At 46.2% G+C, this 20,904-nt stretch overlaps 1 protein-coding gene across 1 annotated transcript in view; it reads left to right on the top strand.

The window, feature by feature from the left end:
* The window catches only part of PTPN21 (protein tyrosine phosphatase non-receptor type 21), a gene marked incomplete at both ends in the record, with an annotated part of 77,164 nt that overhangs the window by 54,429 nt on the left and 1,831 nt on the right, over positions 1-20,904 (top strand). The window contains 7 exons of the mRNA XM_080707432.1: positions 3,386-3,446; positions 4,012-4,096; positions 8,472-9,805; positions 15,521-15,658; positions 17,165-17,386; positions 19,828-19,956; positions 20,147-20,381. Coding sequence (XP_080563558.1) covers positions 3,386-3,446; positions 4,012-4,096; positions 8,472-9,805; positions 15,521-15,658; positions 17,165-17,386; positions 19,828-19,956; positions 20,147-20,381 — 2,204 coding nt within the window. The remainder of the gene's footprint in view (positions 1-3,385; positions 3,447-4,011; positions 4,097-8,471; positions 9,806-15,520; positions 15,659-17,164; positions 17,387-19,827; positions 19,957-20,146; positions 20,382-20,904) is intronic.

The raw sequence follows: 20,904 nt of genomic DNA, 5'->3' as shown, positions 1-20,904 counted from the left end.
CAAAATAAAAAATCAAAAGGGCTGGGGTTGGGTGCAGCTCAGAGTTAGAGCACCCCATGTTTAATCCCTAGTATCATCACACACACAAATCCATCAGACCTGCCTGTTCAAATGCTGGTTCTGCCACTTGTGTAATCCAAGTATCAGTTTCGCTATCTGTAAAATCAGGAATAATAGCTGGACCTCCCTTACTGGGTTGGTTTTCAGACTCCATGAGATAATCATAGACAGCCCTCAGCACAGTTTCGATAAGCAGTATCGTGTACCCTACTGTGACAGGCAGCCTTTTTCATTGTCTTCTCCGTCATGCACATTCCAGTGACAACTTCTTTTTTTTTAATTTTTTTTTATTGGTGCACTGTATTCATACATCATAATGGGATAAAAAAAAAAACAACTTTTGTAGACATACATGCACACATCGCCCAGTTAGCCCCTAGCCGATCCCCACCCCGCTTCCTCCCCATCCCTCCTTTCCATGCTTGGCTTAGTGGTTGACTTCTAAGACTTCCTTTTTAGCTGTTTTTCAGCAGCATCCATCAGCTTAGAAAACACCCCCCAAAGTTTGGAAAGCCCAGCCCATGGTTGCATCATTTTCTCTCATGTGCTAAGTTGAGGATGGCTGATCTCCAAACACAGTTCCAAAGAGCAAGGAGGTTCACTTCATAGAATTGATGTTGAGGGTGCTGGGTCAAACCATTTGGCAGAAAGAAGTCATACTCGTTTGGGGCTTGGCAGAAACCGGCTTCTGTGATGGGCAGTGTTCGCTTCCATAGTTCTGTGAACAAGATGACAAAATAGATAGTGTGGTGGGCGTCACAACCTGTGCACCTAAGCTCTCTTCCTCTGACTTAACACACTATAGTTTTGTTTTTGCCCCAGGCTGGGCAACTATGGACATGTTGGAGTTTATTGGTAGTGGGTTCTATCAGCAACCCCCTCTCCCCTGCTTTGAAATTATGGTATTTTAAAGATTCAGTCCAAGCTGGGTGCACTGGCATACACCTGTAATCCTAGTATTTGAGAGGCTGAGACAGGAGGATCACAGGTTCGAGGCAAGGGCAGCTTGCAGTCACTTAGTGAGACCCTGCTTCAAAATCACAGATAAGTTCTGGGGGTGTACCAGAATGGTAGAACACCCCTGGTTCAATCCCCAGTACCACAAAAAATAAAAATAAAATACAGTCCATCTGAGAGACATCTGATGGTCTCTGACAGACAGAATATAATCGAGGAACTAGGTTGGCCTACACCTAGCATTGATCAGAAGGATAAGAGGAAAAGTCAATTTCTTTCTTTTTTTATGGTACTAGGGATTGAACCCAGGGGCATTCTACCTCTGAGCTATACCCCCAGCCCTATTTTATTCTTTTTTTGAAACAGGGTCTCTCTAAGTTGCACAAGGTTTTGCAAGTTGCTGAGGTTGGCTGAGAATTTGTGATCCTCCTGCCTCAGCCTCCCAAGTACTGGAATTACAAGTGTGCACCACCATGCCTTTGAAATAAATTTCAAAGCAGCAAAATTCAGTGTCTTTAAAGAAGTCAACCAGTAAAAGCAGTCGCCTGATATTACGTTCCTAATAGCCACTAGTTTTCTTTTTGTCTCAAATTTGTAAAAATAAGTTAATATTTCAGGGTTTGAATATAGATGCAATTTTTTTTTTTGTGTGTGTGTGTGTGTGGTACTGGGGGGTGGAACCCAGAGGCTTTCTACCTCTGGACTATACTCCCAGACCTATTTTATACGTTATTTGGAAACAGAGTCTCACTAAGTTGCTGAGAGCCTCACTAAGTAGCTAAGGCTGGCTTCAAACCTGCATGATCCTCCTGTCTCAGCCTCCCAAGTGCGGGGATTACAAGTGTGCGCCACCACACTCAGCTTGATTCCAGTTGTTTGAATGCTAAGAACTATGTTAATTTGGAAGATAAGAGGCATGATATTATGATAAATTTGATGATTAAATAAATGGATTGTATATCTATTTTGTGATGCTTGATTTTCTAGTAATTAGTATTTAGAACACTAACTTAAGGTTAAAAATATTTTTCTAATTAGAAATTATGTGTCACATATATTCATGAGCCAAGAATCAGCGGTAAAAGGCTTAAAATAAGTCCCTCAACAAAACTAAATATCATTAACAAACCCAAGTGTCCAATGTACTTAGGTTGTTACATCTTATTTGCAATAAAACTGATCACACACAAGAACAACAACAGTAACAACAAAAAAAAATCTTGCATTTGTTTAAAGATAACAGTTACAAGTGGGCTTTTCTTAATTTCTTTTATCTGGTTGTTTATTCAAATATGGGACTTGTAGGAATAGTTTAGAATCTCATTTTATCAGGTAAATATCAGTAAGCACTACTTAATACTCTTAGTTGCTTTAAAAATATATATTCAGGCTGGGTGTGGTGGCGCACGCTTGTAATCCCAGCAATTGGGAGGCTGAGACCGGAGGATCCTGGTTTGCAGACAGTCTCAGCTACTACTTGGACCCTTTGCAGTTCAGTGAGACCCTGTTTCAAAATAAAGAATAACAAATAGGGCTGGGGGTATAGCTTGGAAGTAGAATGCCCCTGGGTTCCATCCCCAGTACTGTAAACAAAAAAAACAACAACAACAAAAAAAACTTAAGTCACCAAAATTATAACCTTTTCCTCAAGTCTGTGGTAAATGGACATTTATTTATTTATTTATTGCGGGTCTGGGATGGAACCCAGAGGCATTTGACCTCTGAGCTACTCTCCTGCCCTATTTTTTTATTTTTTATTTTGAAACCAGGTCTCACTGAGTTGCAGAGGGCCTCACTAAGTGTCTGAGGCTGTCCGCGAACTGCGATCCGATCCTCCGGGTCTCAGCCTCCCGAATGCTGGGATTACAAGAGTGCTACAAGAGTGCGCCACCACGCCCGGCTTTGGACTTTTAATTGATTAAGGCTTCCTGTTGTTTCAGGCCCCTGGGCTCACCTTTGAAGGCCACCCCACCCACACTGTTAGTGGTGATGCTCTGTGCAAACCCACAGGAGACCCAGGTGCCAAGTCCTGCTTCTCCTGGAATGAGTGTGCCAGTGGAACAGCCCCTTCTCTCCCTCCTCCCCTTGCTCATGGCCACTCCAGAGCTTTTACCTGGGAAAGGTACATCAGCAATCCCTCTGGGACCAGAGTGAGGTTGGAGGGCTTTTGGCAGGAGGAAAGGGCTGTCCTGCGTGATAATAGTACGTCTCCTTTCTTTGATCTACATCTGATTAGTCTGTGGTAAACCCATTGACCTTTCTTTGTGAGAAACTATGTCACAGAAAATTTTTTTTTCCCTTTGTCTTAATTCATTTTGGTAGAATGAGGGTGCAAGTGAGCTCTTCTCAAAGTTACCTTCTCTTCTAGGCAAACTCAGACTATCACGGTGAACCCAATCAGGAGGAGGTCATCTTCAAGGGTGTCTCTGGTAAGAAAGAAGGAAAAATGATTGGTTGGTTGGTTGGTTTAGCGGTATTTTCCTTAATAAAGTACACTTTTGGTAATATTTATTTTGAGTTTGAACTACAAAAGTACAGATATTTGATTATTTTTATTGAAATAAATGATGAGTTTCCATAGGTTCAACCTAATATGTATTATACATACTTAAATATTAGGTGCAACCAAATATTACAAGTCCCAACTATTAGCCAAGAGTAATAAATTGGTAGATATTTAAATTACTTGATGGCTTTGCCAAATAAGACTGAATATACTACACATAAGCTTCCTATTCATATGTGTATACAAGGAAATTCATATCTGTTCCTCTTTGCTCTAAATGTCCTTGGTACCAGGGCATAGGGCTTGGCACTGCCATGTGGGCTAGGTGTGGTAAGACCTACTGTCTTCATGCTCATTTTCCATATATAATATAAAGTCCTTTAGAAGTTTTTTTTTTTTAATGGAAGGAAGAATCCAGCAGAGAATTACATCACCTCTATTACATAGGCAACATGTTTTAACCCTGTGTCCAACTTTCCATTTCTTAGCCTAAACCCCAGCCCTATGTGATGCCTCCCCCACCCCAGCTGCATTATAACGGACATTATACAGAGCCATATGCTTCTTCCCAAGGTAAAGTACGTGAATTCTGCAAAGCCTTGCACAGTTACTACTATGAATAACTTTGTGAAGACTTAGAGATCTCGAACCCTGGGTCGTTAAACCCCAAACCGTTGTCTTGAGTATAACTATCCTGGATTCATATATGTCATTACATTCAGGTTCTTTGCATGTATGTTGAAACATGTAATATCAAACTTGGATGCCAAATTTGACCAATGGGAACTTTTTAAAGCTGGTTCCTATATCCTTTTAATATGCCCTCATTGTTTTCTTCTTTCGGACCAAAAATGTCCCAAACTCTGTCTTATTTTCTGCCTGAGACTGTCCCACTGTGAAAGTTTCATTATTACAGTTTTTGTGTGGTAGGTATAGTGAACTATATTTTCCACAGTGCCCTGAAGCTGAATCTTGAGCATTAATTTAAAATTTACTCTGTACTCTATAAGGTATATTAAGGGTTAAGAAGGTTGGCTCAGCCAATACTACCCCCCCCCCCTTTTCTTTTTTTGTGGTACTGGAGATTGAACTGAGGGGCATTCTACCTCTGAGCTACACACCCAGCCCTATTTTATTATATTACCTTTTATTTTTTATCTTGAAACAGGGTCTTGCCATGTTGCCAAGGGCCTCACTAAGTTACCGAATCTGCAGTCCTCCTGTCTCACCCTCCCAAGTACTGGGAATAATTCTTCCCTATCTTAAGAGTCTTAGAATCTAATTGTGGAGGATAAGATAAATGCCTACATAACTTGGAAACAAAGCGGACCCGCGTCACCATGCCTTTCGATGGAAGACAGGCTCATTGTGCTGGGGCACTAAGCAGAGCCTTCTGGGCCTCAAGAGAGGGCTGGATTTTAGCAGTTAGTGAGGTGGGCCTGTGATTGGAACTGCTGCTCTGGTTTGGGGGATAGTGAATGACACAGAACGAGGAAGGGGGTGGTGTTCGTAGAGTGGAGTGGCCCAATTGCCCTCTTATGTCGGCAACTGTTAGGAAAAGAAGGCAGATTGTGATGACGCTGTTTCTGGAGCCTTGTGCACAGATGAGAGCTTCCGTTCAGGGAGGTAGGCAGTGGGAAGCAGTGCTTGCTCTCTTCTCTCTTTTCTCTTCTTCTTCTTCTTCTTCTTCTTCTTCTTCTTCTTCTTCTTCTTCTTCTTCTTCTTCTTCTCCTTCTCCTTCTCCTTCTCCTTCTCCTTCTCCTTCTCCTTCTCCTTCTTCTTCTTCTTCTTCTTCTTTTCTCTCTCTCTCTCTCTCTCTCTCTCTCTCTCTCTCTCTCCTTTTCTTTCTCTCCTTTTCTCTCTCCTTGTGAGATTGTGGATTGAACCCAGAGGCATTCTACCTCTGAGCTTCACCCCTGGCCACATTTTATTTTTTATTTGTAAATGGGGTCTGAGTTGCTGAGAGCCTAATTTGCTGAGGCTGGCTTTGGACCTGTGATCCTCTTGTCTTAGCCTCCCAAGTACTGGGACTATAGGAGTGCGCCACCACACCTGGCTCCTACCTTCTTCACTCCATATGATGGTTCGGGTTATTTTTCTTCCTTTTTTCACCCCCATCCCTGGAAGAGTGATCTCTGGGCTGCTCCCGCTTGTCTCTGTAACACGGCCTCTCAGGTCCGCAGCATTCACAGGTCCCTGACCTTCAAGTCCCGGGGTGCCCTTCCTGACGAGCTGGTTTCCCTCCTGCTTCCCATCAATATTGCTTGATGCTCCCCAAAGGCCCGTCTGTGTTCTTCCTTTCCTGTAGGGATGACTGTAGATCCCTGTGGGGTTGACTATAGATCCTCATTTCTACTCCCTCATTAACCTTTGCTGCGTGTGACAGCTGAGGGGGCTCCTGGCATTTGCTAATGGCGTCAGCTGCTAACTGCTTGCTGGAAGTTACAGTCCTCCATCTGAGTCATCGCTCTACTCCACAAGCCCGTCCCTTTCCTAGGCCCCTTACTTCACTCTTGTCAATCCCTCTCCTGGCGACTTGGATTCTGGGCTGTGTGTGATTTTGCTTTTCTTTTCCTGCACTTGACATCTAGTCAGTTTCAAATCCTGTTGCCTAGAACGTCCTGTGTCCTCTGTATCCTCGTCTCCTGCCTCTGATCCAATCCAGTCTTGTTTTTTTTTTTTTTTTTTTTTTTTTGGCAGTACTGGGGATGGACTCCAGGGGTGTTGTACCCCCCTGAGCTACACTCTGAGCCCTATTTTTTAGTTTTTGAAACAGGGTCTCACTGAGTTGCAAATGGCCTCACTAAGTAGCTGAGGCTGTCTGTGAACCGTGATCCTCCGGTCTCAGCCTCCCAAATGCTGGGATTACAAGTGTGTGCCACCATGCCCGGCTGTCTTTTCTTATGTCTTACTAACTGTTGCATCACGTGAGCTGTATCTTCAGTCCCCAGCCTCCCTGGTTCATCCGGCACGCAGCTGCCAGCGATGTCCCCGGATGTGCAGGATCATTCCATTGCCCCGGGCTCAAGCCTCCACAGTAGCCCCTTAGTCTGCTTTCCTGGTAGACTTTCCCACGTTGGTCTGCTCCTCTCTCGCCTGCTCTCGAAGAGTGGTCCCCAGCTTCAGCCATGCTGCTCTGCCCTCCAGAACGCCCTCATTCGGTGCATCCTCCTGCCCACAGGCTGCTGTTCAGCCAGGGCAGGCTGTGCTGTGCTGGCCAGCCCTTTTAAGCCCTCGGTGGCTTTATGTGCGGCTCGGGTGATCTGTCCCTTATTTCCCTGGCAGGAGCGCTCCGCTCCACGTCAGCCTGCCTCCGGCTCGGGCTCGGGCTGGGGGGCCTCTTCTATCTGAGGTGCTGTTGCTCTGGGAAGCAGAGGAGAGAGACCGCAGAAAGTGGCTCTTCACCCTCTGCCCACATTCCCTTGGCTGCTGCTAGTCATGCGGCTACGCCAGGGCCAAGGGATGAGGGCACGATCCCTTGTGCTCTCGGAGGTGGAGACCTGGCTACCGATGGGAGCCAATGCACCTCCTCCTCCCACCCTGCCTTCTGTGAGGATGTTTTTCATCATCTCATGCATGTCTGCATCAGCAGAGCCCAAGCTGGAAGCGCTCCTTCCCTCCTCTAATCTTTTAATCTTTCCCTCCTGTAATCTTTTCTCATCTTCCTTAAAGTACCGTGACTGTGGTGCCTACCTTTCACTTTTCTTTTTGCCCTGTATCCAGTCTTCTTTCCCCTCTTCTTCTCTTAGTATAGTGTTACTCATAACAGGCCCACAAGTGATTGGGTGGCTGGAGGGGCGCCTGGAGGCAGGGACACCGGCTAGGCAGGTGTCATGTTCAGACAGGCTGGAGCGGGGATCTGAGCTGACGGCAGCGAGGAACGAAGGACTCGAGCAATTGAGCAGGGGCAACGTGGGGAAAGCACCCCAGAGGAGCTCCCGCTGTGTGCCAGCGGAACCGAGTGGGCATCTGAGCGCACTTTCTGCGGAGCTGTGCACGCTACCAGAACAAAAGGCACCCACTAGACTGTGCTGTATCACTTTGATAATCAGCTGTCACTGAAATCATCACACAAAGACTGCTTTTCAAGGGAAGCATCTCTGAGCCACTTGACTGCAGAGGTTTCTTTGCAGTGTTGGAAATCACGTTTATTAGTAAAGTAATCTAGGTGAGGTAGCTTGGGACAGATGCAACAGGCAGCATCGTAAGATGATTCTCCTGATTCAGTGAGCCCTGGCTCCAGCGTGGGGGCCAGGCAGGGCAGCTCAGTTGTCCTAGCAGGGTTTTGGCTTCTGGGCCCCTGGTGGGGTGTGCAGCTCCCAGTGACACTGTGGGGTGGAGAAGTTCACGTCCCACTGCACTGTCATCCTTTTATAGTAGAAGTTGTATCTCAATTCTGGAAGAAGCTTGGCTAGCAATCTAAAATTCCTGTTAAGGAAATGTTTGCAGATGGTTGCTGCTAGAACATCAGCAAGCTCATGTTCCCGCCGAGAGAGAAAGAGAAAGAAAAAGAGAGCAGAGTCGGTGCTCAGAGCCTTGAGCAGAAGGTTTCTCTGCCTTGAGTTCTAGAAAGTCTGTTTCATGTCTCTAGTGAAGTGCTGGCTTTTAAGTTTGAGAAAAAAAAGATGTCGTTTGGTTATGTAGTTACACTCTTGACTTGGGTTTGGATTTAGGCTAATTTTTGCTGGGAGACAGATTCTCAACATCACCCTTTAATAAGGTAGAGCCACTTGTGTTCCACAGATGAGGAAGCCAGGGCTTCCAAGGGCCACTTGGATAGTACGGGTGAAGCCAGGTCATTTTGACAAGGATTTTTACAGGCCATGTTGAAAATGTCATCCCAAGTTCTGGGCCTCTTTCGATATTTTGGCTGGAGTAATTGGTCCAATTTAATACGCTTTTAAAATCTCCTTTAAAAGTACATTTTAAAACTTCTTTGCTCTTCCAGATAACCTCTTTGTGCCCAACCAGAATGGCTACTATTGTCACTCCCAGACAAGTCTGGACAGAGCCCAGATTGACTTCAGCGGTCGAATCCGAAACGGCAGCGTCTACAGTGCACACAGCACGAACTCCCTGAATAACCCTCAGCCCTACCTGCAGCCCTCCCCGGTGTCCTCCAACCCCAGCATCACCGGAAGCGACATCATGAGGCCAGACTACATCCCCTCGCACCGGCACAGCGCCCTGATACCCCCCTCTTACCGCCCGACCCCCGACTATGAGACCGTGATGCGGCAGCTCAACAGAGGCCTGGTGCCCGCGGACAGGCAGAGCCACTCGCTGAGAAACCTTAGCATCGGCCATTCCTACGCCTACAGCCGGCCCGACGCCCTGGTCTACAGCCAGCCCGAAATCCGCGAGCACGCCCACCTGGCCTCCCCGCAGTCGGCCCACTACCCCTTCACCTTGAACCACAGCTTCCACAGCCAGTCCCCCTACCCCTACCCGGCCGAGCGGCGGCCGGTGGTGGGCGCCGTCAGCGTGCCCGAGCTGACCAACGTGCAGCTGCAGGCCCAGGACTACCCGGCCCCCAACATCATGAAGACGCAGGTGTACCGCCCGCCGCCGCCCTACCCCTGCGCGTACCCGCGTCCGGCCAACAGCACCCCGGACCTGTCCCGCCACCTGTACATCAGCAGCAGTAACCCCGACCTCATCACCCGGCGGGTGCACCACTCGGTGCAGACCTTCCAGGAGGACAGCCTGCCCGTGGCGCACTCGCTGCAGGAGGTCAGCGAGCCCCTGACCGTGGCGCGCCGCGCCCAGCTGCACAAGCGGAACAGCATCGAGGTGGCGGGGCTGGGCCACGGCCTCCAGGGCCTGCGGCTCAAGGAGAGGACCCTGTCGGCCTCGGCCGCCGACGTGACGGCGCGGGCAGCCGCGGGCCCCCAGCCCGGCGCCCTCCCAGGCCCAGACCCAGACCCAGACCCGGCGCAGGAGAGCGCGGGCTGTGGCCACAAGAAGTCTCTCTCCGACGCCACCATGCTGATCCACAGCAGCGGGGAGGAGGAGGACTCCGAGGAGGACGGCTCGGCGCGCTCGCTCATCCGCCAGCAGCCCCCGCAGGGCCACCTGTGCGCCGCGGGCGCCCTGCACATCCTGGAGCCCAGGGAGACCCGGCCTCCGCGCAGGGACGGGCTGCTGACGCCCTCCATGTCCGAGTCCGACCTCACCACGTCGGGGCGCTACCGGGCCCGGAGAGACTCCCTGAAGAAGAGGCCGGTGTCAGACCTCCTCTCCGGGAAGAAGAACGTGGTGGAAGGGCTCCCGCCCCTGGGGGTAAGCCGCCCTGGACAGGTGCCTCCCGCAGCCGAGCCTCAGAGCCCGCCCCCTCCAACCTCAGCCTGCCCTGAGCTCCTGCTGCCCCTTCCTTCCCGTGTGACCCCGGGCCTTTTCTTGTTCTTCCCCTCCTTCTGCATATTATTTTTTTATTTTTATTTTTGTTTGTTTTATTTTGCGGTACTGGGGAAGGAACCCAGGGGCATTCTACCTCCAAGCTACACCCCCCGGCCCTACTTATATTCTTTATTTTGAAACGAGGTCCTACTGAGTTGCAAAGGGTCTCACTAAGTAGCTGAGGCTGGCCGCGAACCGCGATCCTCCCGTCTCAGCCTCCCAAATGCCGGGATTGCAAGTGTGGGTCACCACGCCTGGCATCCTGCACATTATTGTTATCTTATTCTGGACACATTTGAGTTTGTGTGTGGAAATAACAGGGGCTGATTACAGAGTGCTAGAGGTTTTTGCTAGAGAGATTAAATGGGATGGAATGGAAAGGTTCTGTGGAGTGGAATTAGGAAGACGGAGTGAGATGTTTTGGCGCTGCAGTGGTAAGGAAGAGGTTAAGATTTCATGGCTTCAGCCAAGGGGGCTTCGAAACCACCTTTAACACGGAGGGTGAGGTGGCACCGGCTGTAACGTCCAGTCGGCCCAGGTGGGGTCTATTCCCAACCTTCACATAATTCTCTAGATCCACGTTTGTTGCTACAGTTTGGATATCTCGGCAGTGAGCTCTAGGACTGGCAAGTGATTCTGGAATTGGGAACTGGGCAAAACAAGAAGACAAAAACAGCTCCGAGCTCCAGGTCTCTTTAAAAGAAAGTAAATAAACAGATTGAGCTGAGAATTCAGAGCTGGTCCTGTAGAAATTTCAGCTCTTTACTAAATATAATAAATAAATATAGATTAAACATGTCTTCCCTGTTTGAAACAAAATGTAAACGAGCCTAAGAACATCATCTCTAGCTGCCCTTCTTGGACAGTACTTCATCTACTTTGTTGCATCCAATCCTCAAAAAGCCCATCGTGAGACTCATTTCCAGATAAAGGAATGGACTCTGAGCTATCGAGACACTTTTTCAAGGTCACACAACTAGTGAGTGACTTGGGATTTTAAACCCATGCGTACTCTTCTTTGATTTACACCGGGCTGTATGGCATGCAATATTCTGCTAAGTAATTCTTGCTTGTTGAAGCCTTGCTCTTGCTCTTCTGTCCACTGAGACTTTTCCAGCCTAAGCATTTGTGGCTCTGCCACTGAGCGTGTCCACTAAGTCGTCCTGTTGCACAGCTCCGCCGCCGGCTCTTCCTGGTCCACACGCCTGCTGGAGCCGGCCACGGTGATGAGCACAGCTGCCCGCCCCGCGGTCCTGACTGCGAGGACGCTCCACCCCGTCTCTGCTGGGATGCACACTCATACTCCCGGGCCGACCTCCGTGTGCTCGGCCTTAGTGCTCGAGGTCCTCAAAGATGCTGTGAGCATCTTGGTGGCAGGAGGAGACACACGTCGGAATAGTGCTTGTGAGATAGATCCGTAGACCCACAATACTTACAGAGCTTCTGTTGACTTAAATGTCTTTTGTTGAGTTTGGGGTTTGATTTTAAGTTTATTTTTTAATTTTTCCTGAGGGTACCTTCTTATTTTCTGAAGAGTAAAGACCACTCAGGTGGACTGAGGTCCAGCCTGATGAGCAGTGTCAGGGCGGGTCAGGAGTTTCTATAGTAACTACCTGAATTCTTGAGCCAGCTGGATGGACTCATATTAAGGACTGTCCACAGTCAGTATTCAAGCCCATTTTATCTCTGTATTTTTGAGGGGACCTAAAGACTTTGATTAATTTAATTTTCTTAAAATCCAGATTTTTTTTTTCTCAGTGGCTTTCTTTTTTTTGGCTGGTGGTGGTACTGGGGGTTGAGCCCCCCAGGGGCATTCCACTTCTGAGCCACATCCTCCAACCCTGTTTTTATTTTTTTATTTTGAAAGCTGGTCTGTGTTGCTGAGGACCTTGCTGAGTTGCTGAGACTGACCTCGAACTTGTTCCTGTCTCAATCTCCCAGATATTGAGAATATTATCTCTTTGACTTTTAAGACTTCTAGCATTAAATAATTATATAATTGAGCCATGCTTTTGACATCCTTTTTGCATAAAGAATTTTATTTACCAAAAGAATGTGTATAGCAACTGTGGTCAAGAGGAAAGAGCATAGGTCTCAAGAGTTAAAAGCTTTGTGTCTGAGTCTGGGCCTTGCCATTTATTCAGCCCCAGCCTTATTTTATTATTTTGAAACAGGGACTCACTTAAGTTGCTGAGGCTGGCCATGAATCTTCGATCCTCCTGTCTCCACCTCCCAAGGACTGGGATTGCAAGTGTGCACCTCCATACCCAGCTCAGCATTACTAGCTTCGATGAAAGTTTTTCATTGTTTTATTGTTTTGACACGGATTCCTTTATAAAAGAGGCAGCAGGGTGACCTTGGCCAAACTATTTATTTTCTTTATGAATAATTTTTTTTCATCTATAAATGACTTGACCCCAAAGAATTGCTAAGGGAATAAAATGAGGTCTTGACACACTGAAAATTCTCCGTCTAGCTGGGCATGGTGGCTCACGCTTGTAATCTCTGCGCTTGGGAGGCTGAGATAGGAGGATTGCACGGGTTCGAAGCCAGCAACTTAGTGAGACCCTGTTTCCAAATAAAATATAAAAAGTAAGATCTGGAAGTGTAGCTCAGAGGTAGAAAGCCCCTAAGTTTCACCTCCAGTTCCACCAATAAATAAAAAAACTAATTAATTAACTAATGAATTAATTAAAAAAGAAAATGCTCAGTCAGTATTAACTTCTATAATGAGGGTGCATCATACATTTAACTTACTGACTTCCCAAGAGTTGAAGCCAACACTTTGCTAAGCCCTCCAACCCCTTTGTGGTAACAAGGGGTTATGACAAACAAATAAGCTAATATGAATGAAGATTAAAGAGGCTTAGTACTAAAACAAGATAAAATGAAATAAATCACACAACAAAAAGGAACATTTTTAATTGGGCCTAGTGGCCCATGCCTGTAATCCCAGTCTTTGGGAGGCTGAGGTTGGAGGATCACACATTCCAGGCCAGAGAGCAGTGACTTTGCAACATCCTGTTTCAAAAATAAAAAATAAAGCCAGGCATGGTGGTGCACGCTTGTAATCCCCGCACTTGGGAGGCGGAGACAGGAGGATCGCGGAGGTTCGGAGCCAACCTCGCTGGCTTAAGAGACCCTGTTTCCAAATAAAAAATTAAAATAGGTCTGGGAGTGTAGCCTGGAGGTAGAAGGGTTCCATCCCCAGTACCACCAAAAAATTAAGAAAATATATATATATAAATAGGTCATAGCTCAGAGGAAGAACACCCCTGGGTTCAGTTCCCAATACCTCACTTGAAAAAGAAGGAGCATTTTTAGAATTCCCCGCCCATCTGTCTCCACCTGCAGGGACCTGATTGTTATCTCCAAGGCAGACTGGTTTGGGTGCTCATACATCTCCATAAAGACTTTCTCTTTGACGCACCCTGGAGTCTCGGATAGTGGTTCTCATGTGAGAAACCACCGTGCAGATTATGTATTTAAAGACATACACTTGTCCTCTCAGGATCAATTAAGGGACACACAAGGCTAGTATCTACTTCCTTCAAGTGCTGGCTCTTCTTTATCCAGCATGTCAGTGCGGGCCCTCCAAGTCACTGTCACGCAGAGAAGAGCTGGAGCCAGCTCTGACTGGCCGGCAGGAGCTGACTCGTACATTTTCAGTGACCTGGTGAGGTGCTGATGTCACACTGGCAGTTTGAAATTGGCTGTGATGGGAGTATTTGCGCCAGGGAAATTGCCAAGTGCAGATCAGAACTTTCTCCTGGGAGCCAGCTGCCAAACGTTACCAGCACACCAGTCTTTGGTGCACATTAGAACCGGGAAATCTTAGCCAAAGCAGGACTTTTCCTGCGTGACTGTGTTCGTAACTCCCTGTGCAGGTGAGGTGAGGGAGGAAAGGTGGCTTCCTCAAAGGATGTGAATGGGTTGGAGGCTGCACCTTCACCAAGGGTGCTCCCCATTCCTGTTCTAGATTGTATTATGTGGAAAGCTCATGATCAAATGTAAATTATAAAATTAAGTTATTCCAGTTAACTTTGGGGGTTAGGTCCCAATTTTATCCTTCAATTATAGTACCAATCTTATTTGTTTTTGTGGTATCAGGTGTTGAACCCAGGGACATTCTACCTCTGAGCTATATACTTAGGCCTGTTTAATTTTTTATTTTGCAACAGGGTCTTGCTAAGCTGCCCAGGCTGGCCTCTAACCTGTGCTCCTCCTGTCTTGGCCTCTCAAGTACTGAGATTATGGCGTGCCCCACAGTGACAGCCTTACAGCATTGTTTTCCCCTCACCAAAGTGTCTTTTCTCTTTGTTCCTGCTCTGTTATTTTGGTCCTGGGTTTTCGTGGCTTATTCTAGACTGATAGAGCTGGAATAAAGCTGATTTCATTTATAAGACAGAACAGAGGACACCGTTTCTTTCAACTGGGGCTACTCATAAGTGCTTATGGCTTCCAAGGAGGTATAAGAGATACTGCTGTTGAAAGGAAAATGATTAGATTTAATAGGAACTTTAGGAAACACCTGGTTTTAGATAGAGAATTCTGTTAATGCCCTCTCTTAGACCCTCACTTCCTGATAACTTTGAGCCCTGTTTTATTTTCCTGGTTTAAACATGTAGCCATTCTGAGAAATATAATCCAACTTGGTCATATAATTCTGCAATAGAATGTAGAATAGGACCCGAGAAGACAGAGCAGAAAGGGAACTGCCACAGAGCGCATTTAATTTCTTCAGAATGACTTTTAAAATGTGTGTGTGTGTGTGTGTGTGTGTGTGTGTGTGTGTGTCTGTGTCTTATACTGGGGATTGGACCCAGAGACACCCCCGGCCCTTTTTATTTTTTGTTTTGAAACAGGGTCTCACTAGGTTGCTGAGTTTCAGTTGCTAATGCTGGCCTCGAACCTGAGATCTCTTGTCTCAGCCTCCCAAGTACTGGGATTACATGTGTAGATCATCATACCTGGCTAACATTTAAATTTTAATAATATAAAGGCTTTTAATCAAGTGATTGCTGTGTGTGTGTGTGTGTGTGTGTGTGTGTGTGTGTGTGTGTGTGTGTGTGCTGGGGATTGAGTTTAGGAGTATTCTACCTCTGAGCTACACCCCTAGCTCTATTTTATTTTTTATTTTGAAATAGGGTGTCACTTAACATGCACTGCCTGAAACCTGCGATCCTCTTGTCTCAGTCTTCCAAATACTGCATTACAGACGGTGGCCGGTGCCTTTTAAAGTTTTTTTTCTTTTTTCTTTTTTGCAGGTGAATTTTTGTGTCATGTTTTGAAATTTGGGAGTTCTTTGAAGGAATGCTGCTTGCCTGGAGCCTCACCTTGCATTGCAACAGAGCTTTGTAACCAATTGAGTTTCAAAACCTCCTATCTGGGAGATTTATCAAGGCTTTGGCCTTGAAAGGAATGCTTTCCTCCTAATGTTTAAGTAAATGATGCGAGAAGGAGGAGAATCTGTCTTGTGGTTGTTGGCAAAGGAGAACACAGAGGCTCCCTTTGTTACCGGTCTTCAGCTCACTGAGATTTCTTTTCTGAGGATTGTGTTCCTGCGTGTTTCATATATACATGTAAATATTTTTACAGGGGATGAAAAAGACTCGAGTAGATGCAAAGAAAATTGGTCCCCTTAAGTTGGCTGCCCTCAATGGACTCTCCTTGTCTCGATTGCCTCTGCCTGACGAAGGGAAGGAGGTGTCCACCAGAGCAACAAACGATGAGAGGGTATGTACGTGCCGCACGCGGGCCCAGCACGTTTTCAGGGATAACTGGTAAATACAGAAATGCCTTTGTGAGACACTAGTGATCACTCTAACACAATTCAGTTATCATGAGTGAATATTAAGGAATCTTCTAATAAAATTGGGGCAGATGTGTAGCTAGTATCTTACAGATCACTAGAGTGCAAATATTTGGCTTCAGAGTATCCCTTCCTTCTACCAGCTGTTTGGGGTTGTATTAATTAACTAATTAATTAATTTATTTATTGCTACTGGGGATGGAACCCAGGGGCATTCTACCTCCGGGATACACCCCCAGGACCCCCCCTTTTTTTAATTTTCTTATTTTGAAACAGGGTCTCATTTAGTTGTGAAGGGCCTCGCTATAGTAGCTGAGGCTGTCCGTGAACCCTGATCTCCTGTCTTAGCTTCCCAAATGCTGGGATTACAAGCGTTCGCCACCACCTCTGGCTCCGTCTTGGTTTTTGATGGCTGTCACATAAGACCTGTACAAATGTGTATGAGTAGATATGGGAAAGAAAGCAGATGTTTACTCCTTTCATTATATTGAAAATTTATCTCAAAAGTACATAGTTTCAAAACTGTCTTTATGCCTGAGGTGTACTTTCTGTGAGATTTTATGATGTCAAAATCAGACAGGCATGTATGACATTTCCTTACACCTGAATCCTGGAGAACTTATTTCCCAATATTTATTACTACTTGAAGTTGTTTATTTATAAATGTTGTTTATAGATGTTGGAACTGATTGTCTTTAAAAGATTTACTGCTCACCAAGAGAATTATGTCTCTTAAGGTGGGGGGCACAAAATTGACCATAGATTTTTGAGAAAATAAATTCAGCAAATTGCTTTAGGCCAGGTTTTTTTTTTTTTTTTTTTTTTTTTGTAGTACTAGATATTGAGCCCAGGGGCATTCTACAACCCTAGCCCTATTTTTTTTTTTTTTTTTTTTGGCAGGTCTGGGGATGGAACCCAGGGACATTCTACCTCTGAGCTACACCCCTGCCCTATTTTTTTATTCTTTATTTTGAAACGGGGTCTCACTAAGTGGCAGAGTGCCTCACTAAATAGCTGAGGCTGTCTGCAAACTGCAATCCTCCGGTGTCAGCCTCCCGAATGCTGGGGTTATAAGCATGCACCACCATGTCCGGCTTATTTTTTATTCTTTATTTTTGAAACAGGGTCTAAGTTGCAAAGGGCCTCACTACGTAGCTGAGGCTGGCTGCGAACCTGTAATCCTCCTGTCTCAGCCTCCCAAGTACTTGGATGACAAGCATAGGCCACCACACCCAGCTCACTTACTAACTTTAAACAGAATTTTGCATCAAATGTGTTGCCAGAGAGATTATGTCTTTTTTTCTCTTAACTAGTATTGTTATGGCTGTTAAAAATTTAAGCTTGATTTCCCGTAGAATTTTCAGTATTCGATAATGCTAGGCAGTGACATGTGTCTCTATTCATTTTATTCCACATATTCTACTTTATAGTGTAAAATTCTGGAACAGCGGTTAGAACAGGGAATGGTATTCACGGAGTATGAAAGAATTCTTAAAAAGCGGCTCGTGGACGGGGAGTGCTCAATAGCCCAGCTCCCTGAAAACGCAGAAAGAAACCGATTCCAAGATGTCCTTCCCTATGACGACGCGAGAGTGGAGTTGGTCCCAACCAAGGAAAATAATACTGGTTACATCAATGCATCACATATTAAGGTGAGAGGACATCTGGAATGGTAAACAGCATGTGCAGTTTGGGGTTAAGTTACAAGAACGCTGAGAATTGTGTTCATTCATGTCTGTGTTCTGAAAACACCTCAGTTTTGAACCTATGTCTCAGGCCAGAGATACCATATACCAGTGGAGGATAAAAAGTGTTCATCAGCCAGGTGTGGTGGTGCACGCCTGTAATTCCAGTATTTGGGAGGCTGAGACACGAGAGTCACAGGTTCAAGTCCAGCCCCAGCAACTTAGCAAGACCCTTGTAACTTACTGAGACCCTGTTTGAAAATAAAAAGAAATGATGAAATAGGGCCAGGGTGTAGCTTCGAGGCAGAACTCCCCTGAGTCCAATCCTCCAAAGTGTTAATCAGATAGCCGCAATCATATCTACCCTCCCTCAGTGGGAAACCACTCTGCCCCAGAGTTGCAGAGCTTGGAGTGCTGTAGTTGCCTGGCTTTAGGACTTTGCCCTGAATGTGAAGACTTCTTTCTGACTTACACAGTTTCCAAGAAGCTGCCGAGTCGCTAGAGTTTTCTTATCACATACCTGCGCGCACTGTTACGTAACGGATGTGCCTGGGTTTCTCGATGGCATTCACAAAAGCATTCACTTCTGAAGGTGGCGTCTGTCCTCTTTGCATCCGTGCCGTGATCATTTTTAAATGTCCCTTCGTTCTTCAGAGAAGCACTTTTTTCCTGGAAACAGTAAAATGCCATTTAACTGGGGTGATGGTATAGCCGTTAATCTGGAAATAGTGATGATTCACAACAGGTATCTGAATAAAGCCGGATGCTTCTCTTCTCCGTCACTATACCCTTTTTCCTGCCAGCTAGATTTAAGACTTTACATTCTGGAAAGGAGAAACGTTGTAATGAGTGAACGTGTAAGTGTCTATGGTCAGGTATCGTTCTCTCCCCTTCCATATTTGCGTCAGTTTGCAAGCCTTACCTGATGAGAGCAATCTGACAATAAGGCTTTCTTTTCTTTTGTACTGGGGGTTGAACCCCAGGAGCGTTCTACCTCCACACTATACCCCCAACCCCTTTTTTATTTTGAACTAGAGGCCTGCTCGGTTGCTGAGGCTGTCCTTGAACCTACAATCCTTCTGTCTCAGTGTTGGGGTTCTGTAGTGGTATTTCAAAATCTTCAGCAGCAGCCTGAGCAGTAGCGGAAAGAATATACGGCTCAGAATTGGATAGATTGGGTCGATTCCTAGGTCATCCACTCATCAGCTAAGTGGGTGTGAGGCCTTCTCATTAAGAAATGTGATATTGGCCCACAGCTGCTGGTGTGACCTCTGCTGTAACCTGTGCCTGGCACATGCCGGCATCTCTGCGTTCTGTGGGGGACTGCAGACGCCGGGGCCTGGCAGCCTCTAATGAGTGTGCCTGTGGAATGGGGCTTGATTTTACATTTAATGGGCAATCCTAATCATCACTAAGTATCAGTGGAGCTGAGATGTAACCCAGGTTTCCTGACTACAAATCCAGTCATTACTCTGTTTAGTTAGACTGTATTCTAGGGTAGTAAGTCTTGAATGGAAACTTGGTATATAGTGAGAACACCTTTATTAGGAAATTTTTTCCCCTAGAAAAAAAATTTTTTTTTTTCAGAACTAAAGATGGAACCCAGGGACATTTCTACCTCTGAGCTACACCTCCAACCCTATTTTTTATTCTTTATTTTGAAACAGGATCTCACTAAGTTGAGAAGGACCTCACTAAGTAGCCAAGGCCGGCCACAAACCCGCAAACCTCCTGTTTCAGTCCCCTAGAAATCTTATGGGGTTTTTGTTTGTTTGTTTTTGGAGGTACTGGGGTTCCTGGAAGCCCTTCTACCTCCGGGCTACACTCCCAGACCTATTTTATATGTTTTTATTTGGAAACAGGGTCTCTTAAGCCAGCACGGCTGGCTCCGAACCAGCGCGATCCTCCTGTCTCCGCCTCCCAAGAGTGGGGATTACAAGCGTGCGCCACCACGCCCGGCGAAATCTTATGTTTAACTTACATTTTTGGCTAATTGCTAATGCCTTTTTCAACATGTTCAGGACTTAATGAGGATAAACTGTTTGAAATTTGGGGCACCATTATATAGAATATTTTTGTAAGAAGAGGAACTATTACAGCAGCAACAGCTACTCACTGTGTACCTATGTGCCAGGTACCATAGCATCGGAATATGTTGACTCATTCTTCACAGCAGCCCTGTGGGGTAGGCAGTGTGTTTCTTTTATAGAGAAGAGGTTAGCAGCTTGCCTCCGGTCACATAGATACTGTGTGAGTTCACAGTGCATGCATTTATAAAGATGTTAACAAAGATTTCCTTTCCTTATTCTGCTGAGTAATCCACTTTACTTTTTTAGTACTACCACGAACGCCTACACAGATACATGCGTACGTTACACAGACACTTGTTTGACCTTTTCTAATTTCAGGTCTCTGTCAGTGGAATTGAATGGGATTATATTGCCACGCAGGGCCCATTACAGAATACCTGTCAGGACTTTTGGCAGATGGTGTGGGAACAGGGAATCGCCATCATAGCAATGGTGACAGCAGAAGAGGTGAGTTCTCATTTCTCCTGATTGATTTCTCAGCCTCTGAAGAAATGTTGACGTGAATCCGGCAGAATCCTGACCTTTGTAGGAAAGGGCGGAGTGGGATTGTGGTTCTGCATTTCAGTTGTGCTTTTGGGGTGCAGGGCGCCCGTGGCTGGATCTCGGGATACACTTTAACCGTGCTCGTTTTTAACAGGAGGGAGGAAGGGAGAAGAGCTTTAGGTACTGGCCACGGCTCGGTTCCAGGCACAACACGGTCACCTATGGAAGGTTTAAGATCACCACCCGCTTCCGCACAGACTCGGGCTGCCATGCCACCACGGGCTTGAAGGTGAAGCAACTCCTCACCGGCCAGGAGAGGACAGTTTGGCACCTCCAGTACACAGACTGGCCTGAGCATGGCTGTCCTGAAGACCTCAAGGGGTTTTTATGTAAGTGTCTCCAGTGGCCAGAAAGGAGGACTTACATTTCTGAAATATTTCTTTTATGTTGTCTCATAGAAGCTTAAATTTTTTTTGTTTTGTTTTTAGTACTAGAGATGAAACCCTAGGGTAGTCTACCTAAGAGCTAAAATTAAAAAGGCCCTCAGCTCTTTAGTACTGTGAAATAGGACCTCCCTAAATTACTGAGACTGGCCTTCAGTCTGTGATCCTCCTGTCCTAGCCTCCCAATACTGGAATTACAAGTGTGTACCACTTCCAGCTTGGATTTTGTGTGTGTGTGTGTGTGTGTGTGTGTGTGTGTGTGCGCGCTGTACTGGGGATTGAACCCAGGGGCATTCTATCTCCAAACTACCCCCCGGCCCTATTTATTTTGAAAAAGGGTCTAAGTTGCAGAAGGCCTCACAAATTGCTGAGGCTATCCACAAACCTGTGATCCTCTTGTTTCAGTCTCCCAAGTACTGGGATTATAAGTGTGCACCTACACGCCCGGCTTTAAACTTGTTTTTAAAAT

The sequence above is a fragment of the Muscardinus avellanarius genome, assembly GCF_963383645.1.
Source record: "Muscardinus avellanarius genome assembly, chromosome: 12".
Classification (NCBI taxonomy): Eukaryota; Metazoa; Chordata; class Mammalia; order Rodentia; family Gliridae; genus Muscardinus; species Muscardinus avellanarius.
This window is presented reverse-complemented; position numbering and strand designations above follow the sequence as displayed.